The sequence below is a fragment of the Quercus lobata genome, chromosome 1 (assembly GCF_001633185.2).
Source record: "Quercus lobata isolate SW786 chromosome 1, ValleyOak3.0 Primary Assembly, whole genome shotgun sequence".
Lineage (NCBI taxonomy): Eukaryota > Viridiplantae > Streptophyta > Magnoliopsida > Fagales > Fagaceae > Quercus > Quercus lobata.
In genome coordinates this window covers 47035036-47058504 of record NC_044904.1, presented here as the reverse complement: position 1 = coordinate 47058504, position 23469 = coordinate 47035036, and the positions used below count along the sequence as shown (strand labels likewise).

Genomic DNA, 23469 nt, shown 5'->3' with positions numbered 1-23469 from the left:
AAACCGGGCTAAGATAGGACGAGAAAGAGAGAAAAAATTTTCGCCCTGAATTTCGTTCCTATCCAAACCGAGTTAGAAAATTTCTAAAATAAATTGCAAAAAAATTCAAAAAATTAAAAAACACCATTCTAGCACTATTTCTGTCTAAACCATGCGGAAATAGGTCGAGAAATTGGGTAAAAAGTTTTCGTTCCGAATTCCGTTCTTAACCGACCCTTAATAGAGAATTCGCAAATAAATATTAAAAAAATTCAAAAAATTCAAAAAATTAAAAAACCATCATTCTGGCATTATTTCTATCCAAACCGGGCTGAGATAGGCCATGAAAGAAGAAAAAAAATCTTAGTTCCGAATTCCATTCCTACCTGACCTGAGCAAGGAAATACAAAAAAAATAGCAAAAAGATTAAAAAAAATTAAAAAACACCATTTCAACATTATTTCAATCCCAACCAGGCTGAGATAGGTGGAGAAAGGGAGAAAAATTTTTTTGTCCCGAATTCCGTTCCTACCTGACCCTGGCTAGAAAATTTAAAAAAAAATAGCAAAAAAATTAAAAAACTTCATTTCGGCGATATTTCTATCCAAATTGGGCCGAGAATTCCGTTCCTACCTGACTCGAGCTAGAAAATTCCCAAAAAAATAGGAAAAATAATCAAAAAATTGAAAAACATCGTTCCGGCATTATTTCTACCGAAACCGTGTGCATATCGGCCGAGAAACTTAGAAAAAAATTTTCGTTCCGAATTCCGTTCCTACCCAACCCGGGCTTGAAAATTCCAAAAAAATTCAAAAAATTAAAAAACACCATTCCGGCAATATTTCTATCCAAACCAGGCTGAGGTAGGACGAGAAAGAGAAAAAAAAAAAAAATTCGTCCTGAATTCCGTTCTTACCCACCCATGGTAGAAAATTCCAAAAAAAAATAGTCAAAAAAGTCAAAAAATTAAAAAACATCATTCTGACAATATTTCTATCCAAACCGAGCTGTGATAGGCCGAGAAAGAGAAAAAAAGATTCTTTTCGAATTTTGTTCCTTCAAGTCCCGGGATAGAAAATTTCCAAAAAAAAAAAAACAAGCAATAAAATTCAAAAAATTAAAAAACACCATTCCGACATTATTTCTATCCAAACCAGGCTGAGATTGGCAAAGACAGAGACAAAAAAATTTTCGTCCCAAATTCTGATCCTACCCGACCCGGCCTAGAAAATTCCAAAAAAATATCAAAAAAATTCTAAAAATTAAAAAACATCACTACGGCAATATTTCTATCCAAACCGGGCTAAGATAGGTCGAGAAAGAGAAAAATAAAAATTTCTTCCCGAATTCCGTTCCATCTCGGCACGGGCTAGAATATTCCAAAAAAATTCAAAAAATTAAAATACATCATTCCGGCAATATTTCAATCCAAACCGGGCTGAGATGGGATGAGAAACAGAAAAAAAATTTCGTCCCAAATTCCATTCAAACCCGATCCGGGATTGAGAATTTCCAAAAAAATAGCAAAAAAATTCAAAACACTAAAAAACACCATTCCAACGTTATTTCTATCCAAACCGGGCAGAGATAGGCTGAGAAAGAGAGAAAAAAAAATTCTTTTCGAATTCCATTCCAACCTGACCCGGGCTAGTATATTCCAAACAAAATAGCAAAAAAAAAAAAGAAAAAAAAGTCATTTCGGCAATATTTCTATCCAAAACGGGCTGAGATACGCCGAGAAAGAGAGAAAAAAAGTTCTTTTCAAATTCCATTCCTACCAGACCCGGGATAGAAAATTTCCAAAAAAATAGAAAAAAATTCAAAAAATTAAAAAACACCATTTCGACATTATTTCTATCCCAATCAGGCTGAGATAGGCGGAGAAAGAGAAAAAAAATTTCATCCCAAATTTCGTTCCTACCTGACTCGGGATTGAAAATTTCCAAAAAAAATAGCAAAAAAATTCAAAAAATTAAGAAACACCGTTCCAACATTATTTCTATCCAAACCGAGCTAAGATAGACTGAGAAAGAGAGAAAAAAAATTTTGTCCCGAATTTCGTTCCAACCTGACCTGGGATAAAAAATTTCAGAAAAAATAGCAAAAAAATTAAAAAACACCATTCCGACATTATTTCTATCATAGACCATGCCGAGATTGGCGGAGAAAGGGAGAAAAAAATTTAGTCCCGAATTTCTTTCTTACTTGGCCCGGGCAAGAAAATTTGAAAAAATTGCAAAAAATTTCAAAAAATTAAAAAAACATCATTCCGGCAATATTTCTAACCAAACCGGGCTGAGACAGGCAGAGAAAGAGGAAAAGAAAAAAGAATTTCGTCACGAATTCCGGTCCAACCCGTCCCGGGCTAGAAAATTCCAAAAAAAAATAGCAAAAAAATTCAAAAAATTTAACATCATTCCGGTAATATTTCAATCCAAACCGGGTTGAGGAAGAAAAAAAAAATTTTTATCCCAAATTCCGTTCCTACCAGACCCGAGATAGAAAATTTCCAAAAAAAATCAAAAAACTAAAAAACACCATTCCGACATTATTTCTATCCAAACAGGGTTAAGATCGAAGGAGACAAAGAAAAAAAAATTTTCGTCCCGAATTCCATTCCTGCCCAACCCTAGCTAGAAAATTCCCAAAAAAATAGGAAAAAAAATCAAAAAATTGAAAAACATCATTCCGGCATTATTTCTATCCAAACCGTGTGGAGATAGGTCGAGAAAGTGAGAAAAAAAATTTCGTTTCGAACTTCGTTCCTACCCGAGCCTTAATAGAGAATTCGGAAAAAAGTATCAAAAAAATTCAAAAAATTTAAAAACAATGTTCTGGCAGTATTTCTATCAAACCAATCTGAGATAGGCCATGAAAGAGGAAAAGAAAAATACTGGTTCCGAATACAGTTCATAATTGACCTGGGCTAGCAAGACTCCAAAACAAATAGCAAAAAAATTCTAAAAAAAAAAAAAAAAACCATTCCAACATTATTTCAATCCAAACCGGGCTGAGATAGGCTGAGAAAGAGAGAAAATAATTTTCGTTCTGAATTCCGTTCGTACCCAACCCGGGCTATAAAATTCTAAAAAAAATAGAAAAAAAATTCAAAAAATTGAAAAACATCATTCTGGCTACATTTCTATCCAAACCGGGGTGAGATAGGACGAGAAAGACATTAAATAATTTTCGTCCCTAATTCCGTTCCTACTCGACCCGAGCTAGAAAATTCCAAAAAAAATAGCAAAAAAAAATTAAAAAACATCATTCCGGTAATATTTCTATCCAAACTGGGCTGTGATAGGCCGAGAAAGAAAAAAAAAATTCTAATCGAATTACATTTTCACCTATCCTGGGATAGAAAATTACCAAAAAATAGCAAAAAAATTAAAAAACACCATTCCGACATTAGTTCTATCCAAACCAGACTGAGATCGGTGGAGACAGAGAGAAAAAAATATTCGCCCCGAGTTCCGTTCCTACTCGACCTGGCCTACAAAATTCCAAAAAAATAGCAAAAAATTTAAAAACATCATACCGGCAATATTTCAGTCCAAACCGGGCTGAGATAGGCCAAAAAATAGAAAAAAAAAATCGACTCGAATTCTGTTCCAGCCCGACCCGGCCTAGAAAATTACAAAAAAAATTCAAAAAAAATTAAAAAAATTAAAAAACATCATTACGGCAATATTTCAATCCAAACAGCGCTAAAATAGGCCGAGAAAGAGAGAGAAAAAATTTCGTCCCGAATTCCGTTCCTACCTGACCCAAGATAGAAAATTTCCAAAAAAATAGCAAAAGAATTCAAAAAATTAAAAAAAATTATTACGGCATTATTTCTATCCAAACCTTGCTGAGTTAATCTGACAAAGTGAGAAAAAAAATTTCGTTCCGACTTCCGTTCTTGCTCGACCCTAAATATAGAGAATTCCCAAAAAAAATTTAAAAAAAGTCAAAAAATTAAAATACTTCACTCTGGCATTTTTTTCTATCCCAAGCGAGCCAAGATAGGCCATGAACGTTGAAAAAAATAACAGTTCCGAATTCCATTCCTACCCGACCTGGGCTCAGAGATTCCAAAAAAAAAATAGCAAAATAATTAAAAAACACCATTCCAACATTAGTTCAATCAAAACCGGACTGAGATAGGTGGAGAAGGAGAGAAAAAAATTTTCGTCCCGAATTCCGTTGCTACATGACCTAGGATAGAAAATTTCCAAAAAATTGCAAAAAAATTAAAAAAATTAAAAAACATTATTACGGCATTATTTCTATCCAAACCGTCCTGACCAACCCTTAATATAGAGAATTCGCAAAAAAATATAAAAAAAAAATTCAAAAAATTAAAATACTCCATTCTGGCATTATTTCTATCCCAAGCGGGCCAAAATTGGCCATCAAAGTTGAAAAACAATAATAGTTCCGAATTCCGTTCCTACTCGACCCGGGCTAGGAAATTCCAAAAAAAAAAAGCAAAAGCATCAAAAAATTAAATAACACCATTCCAACATTAGTTCAATCAAAACCGGGCTGAGATAGGTGGAGAAAGAGAGAAAAAAATTTTCGTCCCGAATTCCGTTCCTAACCAATCCGTTCTAGAAAATTCCAAAAAAATAGCAAAAAAATTCGAAAAATTAAAAAAATCATTCCGACATTATTTCTATCCAAACCATGTTGGGATAGGCCGAGAATGTGAGAACAAAATTTTCGTTCCGAATTCCATTCATTCCCGTCCCTTAATAGAGAATTCGCAAAAGAATATAAAAAAAATTCAAAATATTAAAATACTTCATTCTGGCATTATTTCTATCCAAACCGGGCCAAGATAGGCCATGAAAGTTGAAAAAAAAAAATAGTTCCTAATACCATTCCTACCCGACCTAGGTTAGGAAATTGAAAAAAAAAAAGCAAAAATAATCAAAAAATTAAATAACACCATTCCAACATTAGTTCAATCGAAACTGGGCTGAGATATGTGGAGAAAGAGAGGAAAAAATTTTCATCCCGAATTCCGTTCCTGCCCGACCCAGGCTAGAAAATTCCAAAAAAATTTAAAAAAAAATTAAAAAACATCATTCCAGCAATATTTATATCCAAGCCGGGCCAAGATAGGCCAAGTATGAGAGAAAAAAATTTTCATCGCAAATTCCATTCCTACTTCCTACTCGACCCGGGCTAAAAAATTCCAAAAAAAAAATAGCAAAAATATTAAAAAATATCATTCTGGCAATATTTCTATCCAAACTGGGCTGAGATAGGCTGAGAAAGAGAAGAAAAAAAATTTTACTTTTCGAATTTTGTTCCTACCAGACCGGGATAGAAAATTTACAATAAAATAGCAAAAAAATTCAAAATATTGAAAAACACCATTCCGACATTATATCTATCCACACCGGGCTGAGATAGAAGGTGAAAGTGAGAAAAAAAAATTTTGTCCCGAATTCCGTTCCTAAACGACCTGGCCTAGAAAATTTCAAAAAAATAGCAAAAAAATAAAAAAAATATTTCCGGCAATATTTTTATCCAAACCGGGCTGAGATAGGCCGAGAAAGAAAAAAAAAAATTTCGGCCTAAATTCTGTTCCTACCCGACCCGGGATAGAAAATTCCAAAAAAATTTGGCAAAAAAATTCAAAAACTTGATTCTGGCAATATTTCTATCCAAACTGGGCTAAGATTGGCCAAAAAAAAAAAGAAAAAAAAAAATTTCGTCCTGAATTCCATTCCTACCCGACCCGGGCTGGTAAATTCCAAAATAAATTGAAAAAAAAATCAAAAAATTGAAAAACATCATTCCGGCATTATTTCTATCCAAACCGTGCGGAGATAGGCCAAGAAAGTGAGAAAAAAATTTTAGTTCCGAATTTAGTTCCTGCCCTTAATAGAGAATTCGCGAAAAAATACAGAAAAAAAAAAAAATCATTCCGGCAATATTTCTATCTAAACCGGGCTGAGATAGGACGAGAGAGAGTGAAAAAAATTTTCGGCCCGAATTTCGTTCCTCCCCCACTCAGGCTAGGAAATTCCAAAAAAAAAAGCAAAAAAATGAAAAAAGATCATTCCAGCAATATTTCTATCCAAACCGGGCTGTGATAGGCCGAGAAAGAGAAAAAAAAATTTCTTTTCGAATTCCGTTCCTAACCGCCCCGGGATAGAAAATTTCCAAAAAAAAAAATATTTAAAAAATCAAAAAACACCATTCCGACATTAGTTCTATCCAAATGGGGCTAAGATAGGCGGAGAAAGAGAAAAAAAAAAAAAAAAAAAAACTCGTCCCGAATTCCGTTCCTACCTGACCTAGGCCTGAAAATTCCAAAAAATTAAAAAACTTCATTCTGGCGATATTTCTATCCAAACTGGGCTGAAATAGGCCAAGAAAGAGAAAAAAAAATAAAAAATTCTCCTCGAATTCCGTTCCTACCTAACCTGAGCTAAAAAATTCCCAAAAAAATAGGAAAAAAAATCAAAAAATTAAAAAAAATCATTTCGGCATTATTTCTACCGAAACCGTGTGGATATCGGCTGAGAAAGTAAGAAAAAAATTTTCATTCTGAATTCCGTTCCTACCCAACCTGGGCTAGAAAATTCCAAAGAAATTAGCAAAAAATAAAAAAAAAAACATTATTCTGACAATATTTCTATCCAAACCAAGCTGAGGTAGGATGAGAAAGAGAAAAAAAAATTTTGTCCTGAATTCCGTTCCTACCCATCCCACATTAGAAAATTCCAAAAAAAATAGTAAAAAAAGTAAAAAAATTAAAAAAATCACTCCGGCAATATTTCTATCCAAACTGGGTTGTGATAGGCCGAGAAAGAGAAAAAAAAAATTCTTTTCTAATTCCGTTGCTTCCCATCCTGGGATAGAAAATTTCCAAAAAAAAAATAGCAATAAAATTCAAAAAATTAAAAAATACCATTCCGACATTATTTATATCCAAACCTGGCTAAGATCAGTAGAGAGAGAGAGACAAAAAAATTTTCATCCCAAATTCTCTTCCTACTCGACCCGGCCTAGAAAATTTCAAAAAAATATCAAAAAAAAAATTAAAAAAACATCATTTTGGCAGTATTTCTATCCAAACTGGGCAGAGATAGGGAGAGAAAAATAAAAATTTGGTTCCGAATTCCGTTCCAACCCAACTCGGGCCAGAAATTTAAAAAAAAAATAGCGAAAGAATTCAAAAAATTAAAATAAATCATTCTGGCAATATTTCAATCCAAACCGGGCTGAGATGGGCCAAGAAAGAGAAAAAAAATTTTGTCCCAAATTCCATTCCAACCCGATCCGGGATAGAAAATTTCCAAAAAAATGGCAAAAAAATTCAAAAACTTTAACACCATTCCGACATTATTTCTATCCAAACCAGGAAGAGATAGGCCGAGAAAGAGAGAAAAAAAAAATTCTTTTCGAATTCAGTTCCTACTCGACTCGGGCTAGTAAATTCCAAAAAAAGTAGCAAAAAAATTTAAAAAAATCATTCCGGCAATATTTCTATCCAAACCGAGCTGAGATAGGCTGAGAAAGAGAGAAAAAAATTTCTTTTCAAATTCCATTCCTACTAGACCTAGGATAGAAAATTTCCAAAAAAATATTTAAAAAATTCAAAAATTGAAAAACACCATTCCGACATTATTTCTATCCAAACCGGGTTGAGATAGGTTGAGAAAGGGAAAAAAAACTTCATCCTGAATTCTATTCCTACCTGACCTGGGATAGAAAATTTCCAAAAAAATAGCAAAAAAAATCAAAAAATTAAGAAACACCATTCCGACATTATTTCGATCCAAACCGAGCTAAGATAGACTGAGAAAGAGAGAAAAAAATATTTTGTCCCGAATTTCGTTCCTACCTGACCTGGGATAAAAAATTTCAAAAAAGAATAGCAAAAAAATTAAAAAACACCATTCCGACATTATTTCTATTCAAACCGGGTTGAGATTGGTGAAGAAAGGGAGAAAAAAATTTTCGTCCCGAATTTCATTCCTACCCAGCCCGGGCTAGAAAATTCGAAAAAAAATAGCAAAAAAATTCAAAAAGGTAAAACACATCATTCCGGAAATAGTTCAATCCAAACCGGGCTGAGGAAGAAGAAATAAAATTATCATTCCGAATTCCGTTCCCAGTAGACCCGAAAAGAAAATTTGCAAAAAAATAAAAATAAAAAAACTAAAAAACACCATTCCGACATTATTTCTATCCAAACCGGGTTAAGATTGGAGGAGACAAAGAAAAAAAAATTTCATCCCGAATTCCATTCCTACCCGACCCGGGCTAGAAAATTCCCAAAAAGAAAGGAAACAAAAATTAAAAAATTGAAAAACATCATTCCGGTATTATTTCTATCCAAACTGTGTGGAGATAGGCCAAGAAAGTGAGAAAAAAATTTTCGTCCCGAATTCCGTTCCTACTCGACCCAAGGTAGAAAATTCCAAAAAAAAAATAGCAAAAAAATTCAAAAAATTAAAAAACATCATTCCGGCATTATTTCTATCCAAACCGGGCTGAGATAGGCCATGGAAGAGGAAAAAAATATTACTTCCGAATTCCGTTCCTACCCGACCTGGGCTAGGAAATTCCAAAAAAAAATAGCAAAAATAGAAAAAAAAAAAAAAAAAAAACACTATTCCAACATTATTTCAATCCAAACCAGGCTGAGATAGGTGGAGAAATAAAGAAAAAAAAATTCTCATCCTGTATTCCATTCCTACTCGACCCGGGTTAGAAAATTCCAAAAATATTAGAAATTTTTTAAAAAAAAATTAAGGAACACCATTCTAGTAATATTTCACTCCAAACCGGGCCGAGATAGGCTAAGAAAGAGAGAAAAAAAATTTGCTTTTCGAATTCCATTCCTACCCGACCCGAGCTAGTAAATTCCAAAAAAAAATCAAAAAAATTAAAAAAAAAATCATTTCGACAATATTTCTATCCAAACCGGGCTGAGATAGGCCGAAAAAGAGAAAAAAAAAATTCTTTTCAAATTCGGTTCGTACCAGACCCGGGATAGAAAATCACCAATAAAATAGCAAAAAAATTCAAAAAGTTAAAAAAAAACACCATTCCGACATTATTTCTTTGCAAACCGGGCTGAGATTGGCGGAGGAATAGAGAAAAAAAAAATTCGTCTCGAATTCCTTTCCTACCTGTCCCTGGCTAGAAAATTCCAAAAAATTATCAAAAAAAAAAAAAAAAAAAATCAGTCCGGTAATACTTCTTTCCAAACTGGGCTGAGATAGGCCGAGAAAGAATTAAAAAAAAAATTTTCACCCCGAATTCCGTTCCAACCTGACCCAGGCGAGAAAATTCCAAAAAAAAATATCAAAAATTAAAAAAACATCACTCTGGCATTATTTCAATCCAAACCGGGCTAAGATAGGCTGAGAAAGAGAGAGAAAAAAAAAATTTCATCCCAAATTTCGTTCCTACCCGACACAGTACAAAAAATTTCCAAAAAAAAAAGCATAAAAATTAAAAAACACCATTACGACATTATTTCTATCCAAACCAGGCTGAGATAGACTGAGAAAGAGAGAAAACAATTTTTGTCCTGAATTCCGTTCCAACCCGACTCGAGATAGAAAACTTCCAAAAAAAATTCAAAAAATTAAAAAACTCCATTCCGACATTATTTCTATCCAAATTAGGCTGAGATTGGCAAAGAAAGAGAGAAAAAAAAATTTTCGTCCCAAATTCCTTTCCTACTTGACTCGGGATAGAAAATTCAAAAAATTAAAAAAAAAAAAATCATTTCGGCAATATTTCTAACCAAACCGGACTGAGATAGGCCAAGAAAGAGAAAACAAAAATTTCGTCTAGAATTTCGTTCCAACACAACCCGGGCTAGAAAATTCCAAAGAAAATATTAAAAAAAGTCAAAAAATTAAAAAACAGCATTCCAGCAATATTTCAATCCAGACCGGGCTGAGATAGGCTGAGAAAGAGAAAAAAAACTTTTCATCATGAATTCTGTTCCTACCCGACCTGGGATAGAAAATTTCCAAAGAAAATGGCTAAAAATTTTAAAAAACACCATTCCGACATTAATTCTTTCCAAACCGGCTGAGATCAGTGGAGACGGAGAGAAAAAAATTTTGTCCTGAATTCCATTTCTACCCGAGCCAGCCTAGAAAAATCTAAAAAAATAGATGTGGGGCCCGAAATCTGAGGTCCCAGCCCATTTTGTATTAAGGGCCCAAAGCCCAGGCCGAGGAGCCCTACTGCCGAGGACGTATGATGAAAGCCCCTTAAAGGCCCAAGGATGTGGCCGAGGACGATCTCACACTCAACACCTCACAAAATGCTTGAAGAAAAGGACAAACTCAGTACAAGAGCAGTACAAGGGAGAAAGCTGCCAACACCATAATGTGGAGCCCTACACCTGACAAGCCCATACTCCAGACCATGCTATTTAACTTTTTCCAACCACCCCCAACCACTCTGACTTATGGATTGATAGGACGAGTCATTACCCCAAAAAAGAAAAATTGACACGTAGATGAAGAACGGGAAGAAAACACTGGTATAAAAGGGGAAGAGAGCCAGAGGAGGAGGGAGAGAAAAAAAAGGATCCCACAAAAAGAAGAATGGGAAGAATGTGATACTCCTCGGACTAAGTCCGAGGACTCAAACCCTCCAAGCTACACCGACGTGAAGCCTAGCTATTCTGGCTAAGCCTACCTTCGTATGAGCATCCATGAAAATCACGACCAAACCACCGTCCAACGACCAAGGTCCAGCCTTTCAAGCCCACTCTCTACAAATTATATTGTTTAGGCCCATTACACACGAATCCAATGTCATTCTTGGGTCGTTAAAAATCGTGTCCTTACAATAGAATTTTTTTAAAAAAAAAAAAACTAAAAACATCATTCCGGCAATATTTCTATCCAAATCAGGCTGAGATAGGTTGAGAAAGAAAAAAAAATTTTGGTCCTCAATTCTGTTCCTACCCGACTCGGGCAAGAAAATTCCAGAAAAAAAATTCAAAAAAATTCAAAAAATTAAAAAACTTCGTTCAGGAAATATTTCTATCCAAACTGGTTGGAGATAGGCGAAGAGAGAAAAAAATTTCGTCTCGAATTCCGTTTGAACCGGACCCAGGCTAGAGAATTTTGAAAAAAATCAAAAAACTGAAAAACGTTATTCTGGCATTATTTCTATCCAAACTGTGCGGAGATAGGCCGAGAAAGTGAGAAAAAAGTTTTCGTTCCTACCCGACCCTTAATAGAGAATTCACAAAAAAATATCAAAAAAATTAAAAAACATCATTTTGGCATTATTTCTATCCAAACCGGGCTGAGAATGGCCATGAAAGAGGAAAAAAATATTAGTTCCGAAATCCATTCCTACCCGAACCGGGCTGGGAAATACCCAAAAAAAAAAAAGCAAAAAAATTAAAAAAACACCATTCCAACATTATTTCAATCCAAATCGGGCTGAGATAAGCAGAGAAAGAGAGAAAAAAAATTTCGTCCCGAATTCCGTGCCAACCCAACCCGAGCAAGAAAATTCCAAAAAAATAGCAAAAAAATTAAAAAACATCATTCTGGCTATATTTCTATCCAAATCGAGCTTAGATAGGCCGAGAAAGAAAAAAAAATTTCGCCCTAAATTTCGTTCCTACCCCACCCGGGCTAGAAAATTCCAAAAAAAAAAAAATAGCAAAAAAATTGAAAAACATCATTCTGGCAATATTTCTATCTAAACTGGGCTGAGATAGGCCGAGAAAGAGAAGAAAAATTTTTTGTCCCGAATTCTGTTCCTACACGACATGGGCTAGAAAATTTCCAAAAAAATGGGTAAAAAAATCAAAATATTGAAAAAATCATTCTAGCATTATTTCTATCCAAACCGTGCAGAGATAGGCTGAGAAAGTGAGAAAAAAAATTCCGTTCCAAATTTCGATTCTATCCGACCCTTAATAGAGAATTCGCAAAAAAATATCAAAAAAATTAAAAAACATCATTCTGGCATTATTTCTATCCAAACTGGGCTGAGATAGGCCATGAAAGGGAAAAAAAAAAATAGTTCCGAGTTCTATTCCTACTCAACGCGGGCTAGGAAATACAAAAAAAAAAAAAAAAAAAAAAAAAAAAAAAAAAAAAAAAAAAAAAAAAAAAAAAAAACACCATTCCAACATTATTTCAATCCAAATCGGGCTTAGGTAGGCGGAGAAAGAGAAAAAAAAATTTGTCCCGAATTCCGTTCCTACCCGACCCGGGCTAGAAAATTAAAAATATATATATATAAAAAATTCAAACAATTAAAAAACAACATTCCCGCAATATTTCTATCCAAACCAGGTTCAGATAGGACAAGAAAGAGTGAAAAAAAATTTCGTCCCAAATTTCGTTCCTACCCGACCTTAGCTACAAAATTCCAAAAAAAAATAGCAAAAAGGTTCAAAAAATTAAAAAACATCATTCCCGTAATATTTCTATCCAAACCGGGCTGTGATAGGCCAAAAAAAAAAAAAAAAAAAAAATCTTTTCGAATTCCATTCCTACCCAACCATGGATAGAAAATTTCCAAAAAAATTCAAAAAATTAGAAAACACCATTCCGACATTATTTCTATCCAATCAGGGCTGAGATAGGTGGGAAAAAAAAAAAAAAACCTTCATCCCGAATTCCGTTCCTACCCGAACTGGGCTAGAAAATTCCAAAAAAATAGCAAAAAAATTCATAAAATTAAAAAACATCATTCTTGCAATATTTCTATCCAAACTGGGCTGAGATAGGATGACAAAGGAAAAAAAAAAAAAAAATTCGTCCTTAATTCCGTTCCAACCTGACCTAGGCTAGAAAATTCCCAAAAAAATAAAAAAAATAAAAATATTGAAAAACATTATTTCGGCATTATTTCTATCGAAACCGTGCGGAGATATGCCGAGAAAGTGAGAAAAAAAATTTTCTTCCGAATGCCATTCCAACCCGACACTTCATAGAGAGAATTCACAAAAAAATATCAAAAAAATTAAAAAATATCATTCTGGCTTTATTTCTATCCAAACCGGGCTGAGATATGCCGTGAAAGAGGAAAAAAAATATTAGTTCCGAATTCCATTCCTACCCGACCTGGGCTCGGAAATACAAAAAAAATAGCAAAAATATTCAAAAAATTAAAAAACACCATTCCGACATTATTTCAATCCAAACCGGGCTGAGATAGGTAGGGAAAGAGAGAAAAAAATTTTCGTCCCGAATTTTGTTCCTACCTGACTTGAGCTAGAAAATTCCAATAAAATAGCAAAAAAATTAATAAACATCATTCTGGCAATATTTCTATCTAAACCGAGCTGAGATAGGCCGAGAAAGAATAAAATAATTCTTCTTGAATTCCGTTCCTACCCGACCCGGGCTAGAAAATTCCAAAAAAAAATAGCAAAAAAATTCAAAATATTAAAAATCTTCATTCTGGCAATATTTCTATCCAAACTAGGTTGAGATAGGCCAAGAAAGAGAAAAAAAAAATTTCGCCCCGAATTTCGTTCCTACTCGACCCGGGCTAGAAAATTCCCAAAAAAAAATAGGAAAAAAGATTAAAAAATTGAAAAACAACATTTTGTCATTATTTCTATCCAAACCGTGCATAGATAGGCCGAGAAAGTAAGAAAAAAAATTTCGTTCCGAATTCCGTTCCTACTCGACCCTTAATAGAGAATTCGCAAAAAAATATCAAAAAAAAATTCATAAAACTAAAAAACATCATTCTGGCATTATTTCAATCCAAACTGGGCTGAGATATTCCATGAAAGAGGAAAATAAATATTTGTTCCTGTAGGGACTAGGTTTGAGCACTTCTTCTATTAGATGAGTGGACTCAAGCCTAACTAGCCCAATACAATAAATTTATAGAGAATGAGTTTAAGAACTAGGCCTTAGTGAGGGTTACAACAACTAGACATAGTTATGAGTGGGTTGAATAACAAGGACGTAGGCTAAAGTATGAAATTCTGTCCTCGGGCATTTCTTCCAAGGAAATTATTGTTCTTATTGTTTCTTCAGTACTTGGTTACAAAGGTTTCCAAGATCATGCAAATTGCTATCGTATTCTCCTTCTAATTCCCGATCCCTTTTTCCTGGAGGATTTCTCACATTATATATCCCTTTCCAGTCGATCTTGGCCCTCCATCTGTTGATCATGCAGGTCACTACTCGAGTGCTTGTCCCATTAGCTACCTTCCAAAACCTTCTGTGAGTTGCAGCAACCAAGACCACACTGTTCAGGGGCATTTCCTCATTAATGCGTCCAGAACGTTAGTTGGGGGCATTTAATGCGGATGTGACAATTTTTCCTTGAATTGCTTCTACACCATGCTCCCATGGATGTCCTACTGTACTTGTCCTTTTTCTTGGGACGCTCTGGGAGGCTGCCTTTGATGGCGTGCCGTTCTTCCCTTCTAGGATCTGGGATGGCCGAGAACAGGATCGTTCTCGGTGATGTTTCTAGGCCATTTGGGCTTTCTTCGTTCGTCCTCGGCCATTTCTTCCTCCTCGGCGTAGGCCTTGGGCTTAGTATAAAGTGGGTCGGGGTTGTCAAATTCTTTGACCCCATAATAACCCCTCAAAATCCTGCTGTTCGGCTCCTCGGATGAAGAGGAGGATTTTGGTGTCCTCGGGCCTTTATCATGGCATGCCAAGTCTTGTCCTCCATTAGTGCTAGAGCCTTTTCACTTGTCCAAGGCATGTTCCTAGTGCTTTGGAATATGGAGCGCGCCCTAATTAAATTCTGGCGGCTCTGTGCTCCCCACGTTCAACGATGTGATGGTAATCTAACGGTGGGGATTTCTTTAACTTTATGGGCAGGAAAACTCGCACGGTTATTTTTAATTGAAGGTATAAATACCCATTTGAACCGATTTGTCTCTTTACTTTTGCACTCAAGAGTTCTTGCGCACATATCCTGAGTTCAGTCAAATCTCCAGCCAAACTCACGTCTCTTTTCAGCATAAAAAGCTTGTCCGAGGAGCTTTTCCTCATTTCTGTAAGTTTCCTTTTCTCTCTAACCCCTCTCTTTCTTTCATCCTTCCCTGAGTCTTTTAGCTGTTTCTAGGGATGGGTAAGTTAAAAAAGTTGGTTTAGTCCGAAGAGGCGATGGAAAAATTCGTCGCCGATTATAGGATACCCCGTAATGTAGGTTTGAGATACTGTGAAGAAGGGGAGTGGCATTTTAGGAGGCAAGAGGGTGAAGTAGTGATTCCCATAATCACCTTCATAGAAGGTGGTGTGAGAATCCCTATGGGGCCGATGATTAGGGACTACCTTAGGCATTTCCAATTAGCTCCCACCCAGTGCGCCGCCAACGTGTTTAGGATCCTGGGTTGTGTGGACGCCTTAAACGAGAAAATGGGGTTGAGGTTAACCCATCACAATGTAAATTTGTGCTACAACCTCTAACACCTAAGGGGTAAATCCTATTATATGAAGACGAGGGATGATAAGGTTCAGCTTATTCAGTGCCTCCCCGAGTCCAGCAAGGGGTTAAATAAGGGCTTTCTCATTGTGTCTGGGGAACGGCATGACGGCCTTCCTTGTCCAACAGAGGAGGGGGAACTAGGTGGGGTATTCAGAGTGGGAGATGGTTAATTTTTTATGTTGTCATAGTTTGCATTGTTCGGTGGCCAATATGAATAGGCTTTCTTTTTTGGCAGATCCAGACGCCTTTGAACAACACTTTCACTTAGTCAACTGGGAATATTTGGAAACCATCCTTAAGGCGGAGGTCTTTGTGAATGAAGCTAACAACCAAGTCAGAGCCGCTCACAAGATTCTAGGGTACGATCCCATCCAGAAATCTTTCGCCGCTCCGAAGTACGTGATCAGAGCTAAAGATCCTCAGCTTCACAGAATCACTATAGCGGAACATGGGTTCTTGCTTCCCGAAGGATCTCCTGTCCCTGAAGGCGTCCTGTTGGCGGGCCCTTCTTCATCCTATCAAGCAGCGGAGGCCGAGGGTGATTTGGGTTCGTACGAGGACGAATTTGGTGTATTCGGCCAAGTTGATTTGTCCGAGGATCCTTCTGGTGACTTAGGTGACCCCAGTTTGACTGAAGCGGATCTCCTATCAGTAGGGACTTCTTCTCAGGCCGGAATAGGTTTTAAGAGAAAACCTCCAACCAGCTTGCTCGACCTAATTGAGGGCCAACCGAGGAAGGATGCATCGGGGAAGCCTCAATCCAAGCTTCCTCCTCCTCCACCCCAGCATTCGCCTGCTCAGACCAGGTCATCTTCCACCCAATCACAGCCATCACCTCCACGGTCCAGACTTCCTCCTCCTCCTCAGTTGACTCTGCCCCCTTGGCCCGAGCCCGCCGATTCGAAAAGGAAGAAGGCTTCCAAAGGCAAAGAGCCCATGGATGGGGGGAAATCTCACTCCTCTTGGGAGGAAGATGAAGCCTTACGAGCTTCAAAACAATTAAAAATCGAGCACCAGGGCCAAGAGAAAGAGGTTGCCCCCCCCCCCCCCCCGGTCCGAGCCTCAGGCCTAACTCCCTGCCCCAATGCTCCACAGGGAGCCTTTGATGGACAACGCCTCCCTCAGGGACTTTCGAGGTGGTGAAGGCACCTATGTGGTCGATGTGTTGGAGAGGTCCTTGCTACTTCCCGTTGATATGGCCGAGCTGGGGAATTTGAGGAGGCAGGAGGTCTTTCTCAGCATCAAGAGGTACTTGGGCATGGTAAGACTTCTAACACTTGTGACTCCGTTGATTTTTGTACCTTGGTTTCCAACTTACTGTGTGCCTTTCAATTGGCAGGCTATCCAAGCCACTTATAGAAGAGGCAGCTAATGAACAGAGTAAGACCCTGGAGCTTGAACGCAACAAGCGCTTGGATGCTACTCAAACCCTTAAAAACTCCAAGGCTGGTCTCTTGTAAGCGAGGGAGGATCTGAAGGAGATGACAAGGGCCCGAGATAGTGCTGAATTAGGCCTAGCTAGTGCTCAAAGGCAGGCTGAAAGCCAGACGAAGCGCCTACTCGAGACTGAGGATCTGCTAAAGATTGCCAAGGAGCAAATCACTGATCTAAAGAAGAAACTGGCCGAGGTGGAGGGGGCTAAGAACGTCGCAGAGTAGGCCAGGGATGAAGCCTTAAGGGCTAAGGCAGAGGCGGAGTTCACCAGGACGGAGGCCGAGAGCTCCAAGGAAAAAGCTGAGGAGAAGACTTATGACTTAGGAGTGGTCGAGACCTAGGCCACTCTCAAGGAGTACCTGGGGTATGCAGGCTCTACTATTCCCAGGTTTGGAATGAAGCCCTTAAATAAGCTGGGGTTGAGGCTTCATTTGATCTGTGGAAGGTGGAGAATGTATACTACTCTTCGGCCATCCGAGAAACTGCCCACGCTAGCTTCGAGGCTAAGGTTGCTCCTGAGGAGACTGAGACTGCTCGGCCTGAAGCTGTTCTAGCCATAACCGCTCCTAATAAGCTAGCTGAGGAGGGTGAGCTTCCTGGGGCGATAGAAACACATGAAAACCTGAATCCTGAAGCGCCCCAGAAGACTGCAGAGTCTATAGCTGATGCTCAGGCCCCTCATGCGGAGGAGCCAGCTCTCTCAGTTCAGCCCCTTCAGACTGTTCCCCCGAGCGAGGGCTCCAAGGGTCCTGAGGTTGTTTCTACTCATCTCTCCAAGGAAGGGGTTAAGATAAAACTGAAGAAATAGGTCATCCCGGCTAGCTTTTGTTTTAGTTTTTCCTCTTTTTTTTTTTTTTAAAGAACATTGGAATCATTGTAATCAAACCTTTAAATTAAATGTATGAATTTCCTTCTTTTTCTTTTTTTACATTATGTGTTTATTGTTGTTATTGTTATTGTTATTACTGTGAATCTCGTGTCTCATGAGTTGGTTATCCTAACGGGTGTTATTGTTATTATTCTAACTTACCGGCATTAAGGGGACACTTAGTTTGCGTTTGCTCATATTTTTAGGGGGTGGGGACCGAATAAATTATCCGAGGTACCAAGCGTATACTTAGGCTATATTCGCAACTTGCATGAATGCTTGATCTTGCTAATTTCTTTAAAGGTTATGGTCCGAGGATCCGCCTAACATTTGGGTTTTACCTGCCACCTAAGCTCTTGATGGAAGTAGTTAGTTTCCCCATAAGTTTGAGTCCGAGGACTATGCAAGACCTTGTTCTGTCTAGTACTTAGATTTTTCTTGAAGTAACTAGTTTCCCCAGAGGACCATGCAAAACCTTGGTTCTGTCTAGTACTTAGATTTTTCTTGAAGTATCTAGTTTCCCTATATGTTTGAGTCCAAGGACCATGCAAGACCTTATTTCTGTCTAGTACTTAGATTTTTCTTGAAGTAACTAGTTTCCCCATAGGTTTGAGTCCGAGGACCATGCAAGACCTTGGTTTTGTCTAATACTTAGATTTTTCTTGAAGTAATTAGTTTCCCCATAGGTTTGAGTCCAAGGACCATACAAGACCTTGGTTCTGTCTAGTACTTAGATGGTTGCCAAGATACAAGACATATAATCATAATGGACTTAAAATTGGAATTAGAGAAATGCTTTTGTTAATAATAATACCTTCTCAGGTTATTTACATTCCATGGACGAGGTACAGTTTTCTCATCTAAGTCTTCTAAGTAGTATGTACCTATTCCTGCTACTGAAGTAATTTGGTATGGTTCTTCCCAGTTGGGTTCCAACTTTCCCCAAGATGGGTTTTTGGCAGCACCCACAACTTTCCTCAACACTAAGTCCCCTGGTGCTAGTGGTCTGAGCTTCACATTGGCATCATATCCCTATTTGAGCTTCTGGTGGTAGTAGGCCAACTGGATCACTGCCTTTTCTCTTCGTTCATCGATCAGATCTAGGCTCTTCCCTAGTAGTTCATCATTACTTCTTGGAGTGAAGGAGCTCGTCCTCAACGTTGGGAAGCTTGCCTCTAGAGGGATAACAGCCTCAGCCCAATAGGTCATGGCAAAAGGTGTCTCCCCTATTAACCGCCGTGGTGTAGTTCGGTAAGTCCATAAGACGTGTGACAGCTCTTCTACCCATCTTCCCTTGGCGTCATCCAGTCTCTTCTTAAGCCCATTGATTATGACCTTGTTGACAGCGGCCTGTCCATTTCCTTGAGGATAAGCTGGAGTTGAGTACCTGTTAGTGATCCCCAGTTCGCAACAGTATCTTCTGAAGGCCTTGCTGTCAAATTGGAGTCTATTATCGGAAATGAGGGTACGAGGGACTCCGAATCATGTAACAATGTTTCTCCAGATGAATTTCTTAACATTCATATCTCTGATGTTGACCAATGGCTCGGCTTCGACCCATTTGGTGAAGTAATCTGTGTCGATCAACAGATATCTCTTATTTCCTGCTGCCTTGGGAAAAGGACTTACAATATCTAGGCCTCACTGGGCGAACGACCACTTACTGGACAAAGGGTTGAGGACCCCTCCTGGCTGATGAATATTAGGGGCAAACCTTTGGCACTGGTCACATTTCTTAACATATTCTAGGGCTTCCTTCTGCATCCCCGGCCACCAATATCCCTGGGTAATGGCTCGGTGCGACAGAGACCTTCCTCCTGTGTGACTCCCACAGATCCCTTCGTACAGCTCTTCAAGCAGTAATTCTGATGCTTCAGGGTGAACACACAGTAAATATGGCCTAGAATAGGAGCGCTTATACAATTTGTGGTCCTCGAACAACCAGAACCAATAGGCGTTTCTTCTTATTTTTTCAGCCTCTGACTTCTCCTCGGGCAGGATATCATCTTTGAGGAACCTCACTATAGGGTCCATCCAGCTAGGACCCATTCTAACCTCATGGATATGGACCATGCCTTTTGCAACTTCATTTGCTCTATCCAGATGCTCGACAAGAATAACTCGAGGTAAACCCCCTGCCGAGGAGGTAGCAAGCGTGGCCAATGAATTTGCATAAGTGTTTCCACTTCTGGAGACATGTGATAGGCTGAAAAGATCGAAGTCTGATTGCAAGCATTTGACTTGGCTTAGGTACTCTTGCATCCTCGCATCTCTAGCTTCCAACTCTCCCTTTACCTGGCCCACTACTAGTCTCGAGTCCGAGAACATATCTATTGCTTTTCCTCCCATTTTCTGCACCATGGCCATTCCTTGTAACAAGGCCTCATATTCGGTTTCGTTATTCGTGGCCGAGAACCCAAGTCTCAGGGATTTCTCTATGGTAGTCTTATCAGGAGATATTAGGACTAGCCCCACTCCGGACCTCCTTTGATTTGCTGCACCATCAACGTACACCTTCCAACATGGAGGTCCTGGCGTAGAGATTACTCCAACTGATTTTCCATCCATGTTGCGCTCCTCTACTACTATTTTTATTGGTGGTTCAGCAAATTCGGCTACCAAGTCAGCTAGGACCTGGCCCTTTATGGAGGTCCGAGGCATGTACTTGATGTCAAAAGCTCCCAGAATTTTGCTCCATATGGCAATCCTTCCAATGTAATCAGTAGTCCGAAGTACGGACTTCAAGGGTAGTTGGGTTAGAACAACCACTGTGTGGGCTTGGAAATAATGGGGAAGCTTTCGGGTAGCATGGTCCACAGCCAGTATGGCTTTCTCCAGGGGTAAGTATCTGACCTCAGCTTCATGCAGCGACTTGCTCACATAATAGACTGTCTTTTGAAGGCCATTGTCATCCCGTATTAGCACCAAGCTCACAGCATTAAGGGCCACAGCAATATACGCGCATATAGGACTTCATCGGCCTCAGGACTAGACATGATAGGTGGCTAGGATAGGTATTCCTTGAGTTGCTGGAAGGCCACAATACAGTCCTCGGACCACTCAAATCCTTTCCACTTGTTGATTAAGAGATAAAACGGTCTGCATCTATCCTCCAACTTGGAAATGAATCGATTCAGGGCTGCGATCATTCCAATAAGCTTTTGGACCTCCTTGGCATTTTGCGGTGGTTTTAAATCATTAATAGCCTTGATCTGGTCAGGGTTAACCTCAATTCCCCTATGAGTAACCATGTAACCTAAAAATTTGCCTGATCTCACGCCAAATGAGCATTTGGAAGCATTTAGGTGTAGCTTGTTCTTCCTGAAGACATTAAAGGTGCTGCCGAGGTCTCCTAAATGCTTGGACACCACTTTACTCTTCACCACCAAATCATCAACATAGATTTCGATGCTCTTACCCAACTGCGACTCGAACATTCTTGTCATCATCCTTTGATAAGTGGACCCTGCGTTCTTTAGACCGAACGACATTACCTTGTAGTGGTAGTTCCCAGTAGGTGTCACGAAAGCTGTTTTCTCCTGATCCTCTAAGGCTAGTGATATTTGATGATAGTCTTGAAAGGCATCTAAGAAGCTCATCTGAGGATGGCCTACTGTTGCATCCACCAGCTGGTCAATCCAAGGCATGGGGAATGGGTCTTTTGGACATTTTAGGTCCGTGAAATCTACACAAACCCGCCATTTTCCACTTTTCGTCTTAACCACCACGGTGTTGGCTAACCATTCGGGGTAAAAAACCTCTTTGATAGCCCCTACACGCTTAAACTTTGCCACTTCCTCCCTAATCGCATCGACGTGCTCTCTTGATGGGCGACAAGGTGGCTGCTTCTTGGGAGTAATGGACGGGTTGACATTGAGATGGTGACAGATGAAGGTTGGATTAATCCCGAGAGCATCGCAGGCATCCCATGCAAATAAGTCAATATTTCTTTTGAGAAACTCAACCAACTCCTCCTTCTCCCGAAGAGGCAACTGAGCCCCTACTCGAAAGAACTTCTCCGGGTCACCACCAATAACCACCTCCTCTAGATCTTCGCATTTCGCCTCCTTGGTAGCTATATTAAGAGGCATCACCAGGGCCCTTGATTGTTATAAATTCTTTTCAGCAGAGGCCGAGGACTCCGCATCGAGCCAATGTGAGATGGCAGCCACCACACGTTGCCTTGCCGTGGATTAGCAACCACGGATTTCGAGAACCTGGTCCCCTGATGGGAATTTCACCTTCTGATGCAATGAGGAGGCAACTGCCCCTAAGGTATGGAGCTAGGGCCTATTGACGATGGCTGTATAGGGAGAGTAGGTGTCTACCACGATAAAGTTCACCTCCACTATCTCTAGGCCGGTTTGGATGGGTAGCCTAATCATGCCCTTTGGAATGACAAGCTTCTCGTCGAAGCTCATCAAAGGAGAGCTATAGGGCATCAAATTTTCCGGTTTTAACCTCAGCCCCTTGTAGAGGTCGAGGTACATAACCTCGGCCCCACTGCCACCATCCACCATCACTCTTTTCACATTATAGTCCCTGATTTTGAGAGTGATCAACAGCGCATCGTCATGGGGTTGGGTGGTTCAGATCTTGTCTTCTTCTGAAAAACTCAAGATTAGGTGAAAATTCATCCTGGCCCTCTTCGGCTCTGGTTGGGACTCCTTGGAAGGCCGCTGAGCCACAGATAACACTCGTGAATGACATGTGCCTGTTCTTCCTAGCGCGGCCAAGATTACATTGATCGTCCCTATGGGTGGCCTTAGGGCAGTATCTTTCTGGGGTTCCTAATAGGTCTGGCCTTGATGACCACTGGGATGATGCAGAAGGTGTTTCAGCTTTCCTTCTCGGACTAGTTGGTCCAGATAGTTCCAGCAGTTCTCCATGGTATGTCCGTGGTCCAAGTGGTATTGGCAATAAAAGTTCTGATTGTGCTTTGTGGACTCTCCCGCCATCTTGTTCGGCTGCTTAAAGTATGGCTCGTTCTTGATTTTCTCCAACACCCAATGTATTGGTTCTCGGAATACAGTATTGACAGTCTGTGTATTGGCTACTTCAGATTGCCCTACGAAATCTCTCCTCGGGCGGTTATTGTTACATCGCTCCGACTTGAAATCCCTCATCTCCTGAGGGATAACCTTCTCTTTTCCCTTACCTTGCAGCTGGTCCTCCTCTACTCATTTATACTTATCGATCTGATCCATCAGTTGGCGCACACTGGTGGCAGGCTTGCCAGTCAGAGACTTCCTCAAGCCGTGCTCAGCTGGGAGACTATTTTTGAAGGTGCTGATGGCGACATCGTCAAAATTGTCGTCCATTTCATTATACATCTCCCAATATCTATTTGAGTAGGCCTTTAGAGTTTCTCCATCATGTATGGATAAAGACAATAAAGCACTTAAGGGCCGAGGAGCTCTGCTGTTTGTACGAAACGGGAGCCAAAAGCTTGGGTTAGCTGCCAATACGAATCTATGGAATTCGTCTTTAAGCCATTAAATCACCTCATCACCACTGGTCCCAAGCTAGATAGGAAAACCTTACACATCAGCGCCTCGTTTTTAGAATGGACAGCCATCCTTTGGTTAAACTAGCTCACACGCACCACGAGGTCTGTTTTGCCGTTATAAATGGCGAAGGTTGGCTGCTGGAATCATCGAGGGAGTGTAACCCCTTCTATGTGGCGTGCGAAAAGTGATTTGGAGAGTTAATCTAGTGCCCTGCTCATGGCATCGTTTCCCAAGCCCCTAGGAGATGGGCTTTTACATTCA

At 39.2% G+C, this 23469-nt stretch overlaps 1 protein-coding gene across 1 annotated transcript; it reads right to left on the bottom strand.

Annotated features, from left to right (window-relative positions):
* Positions 1-19339: 19339 nt before the first annotated feature.
* LOC115954895 lies at positions 19340-21789 on the bottom strand. The gene is made up of 2 exons (XM_031072896.1): positions 20795-21789; positions 19340-20669 (listed from the first exon to the last, which is right to left on the bottom strand). The coding sequence occupies exons 1-2, from the start codon at positions 21787-21789 to the stop codon at positions 19340-19342; spliced, it is 2325 nt and encodes a 774-aa protein (XP_030928756.1).
* Positions 21790-23469: the final 1680 nt, after the last annotated feature.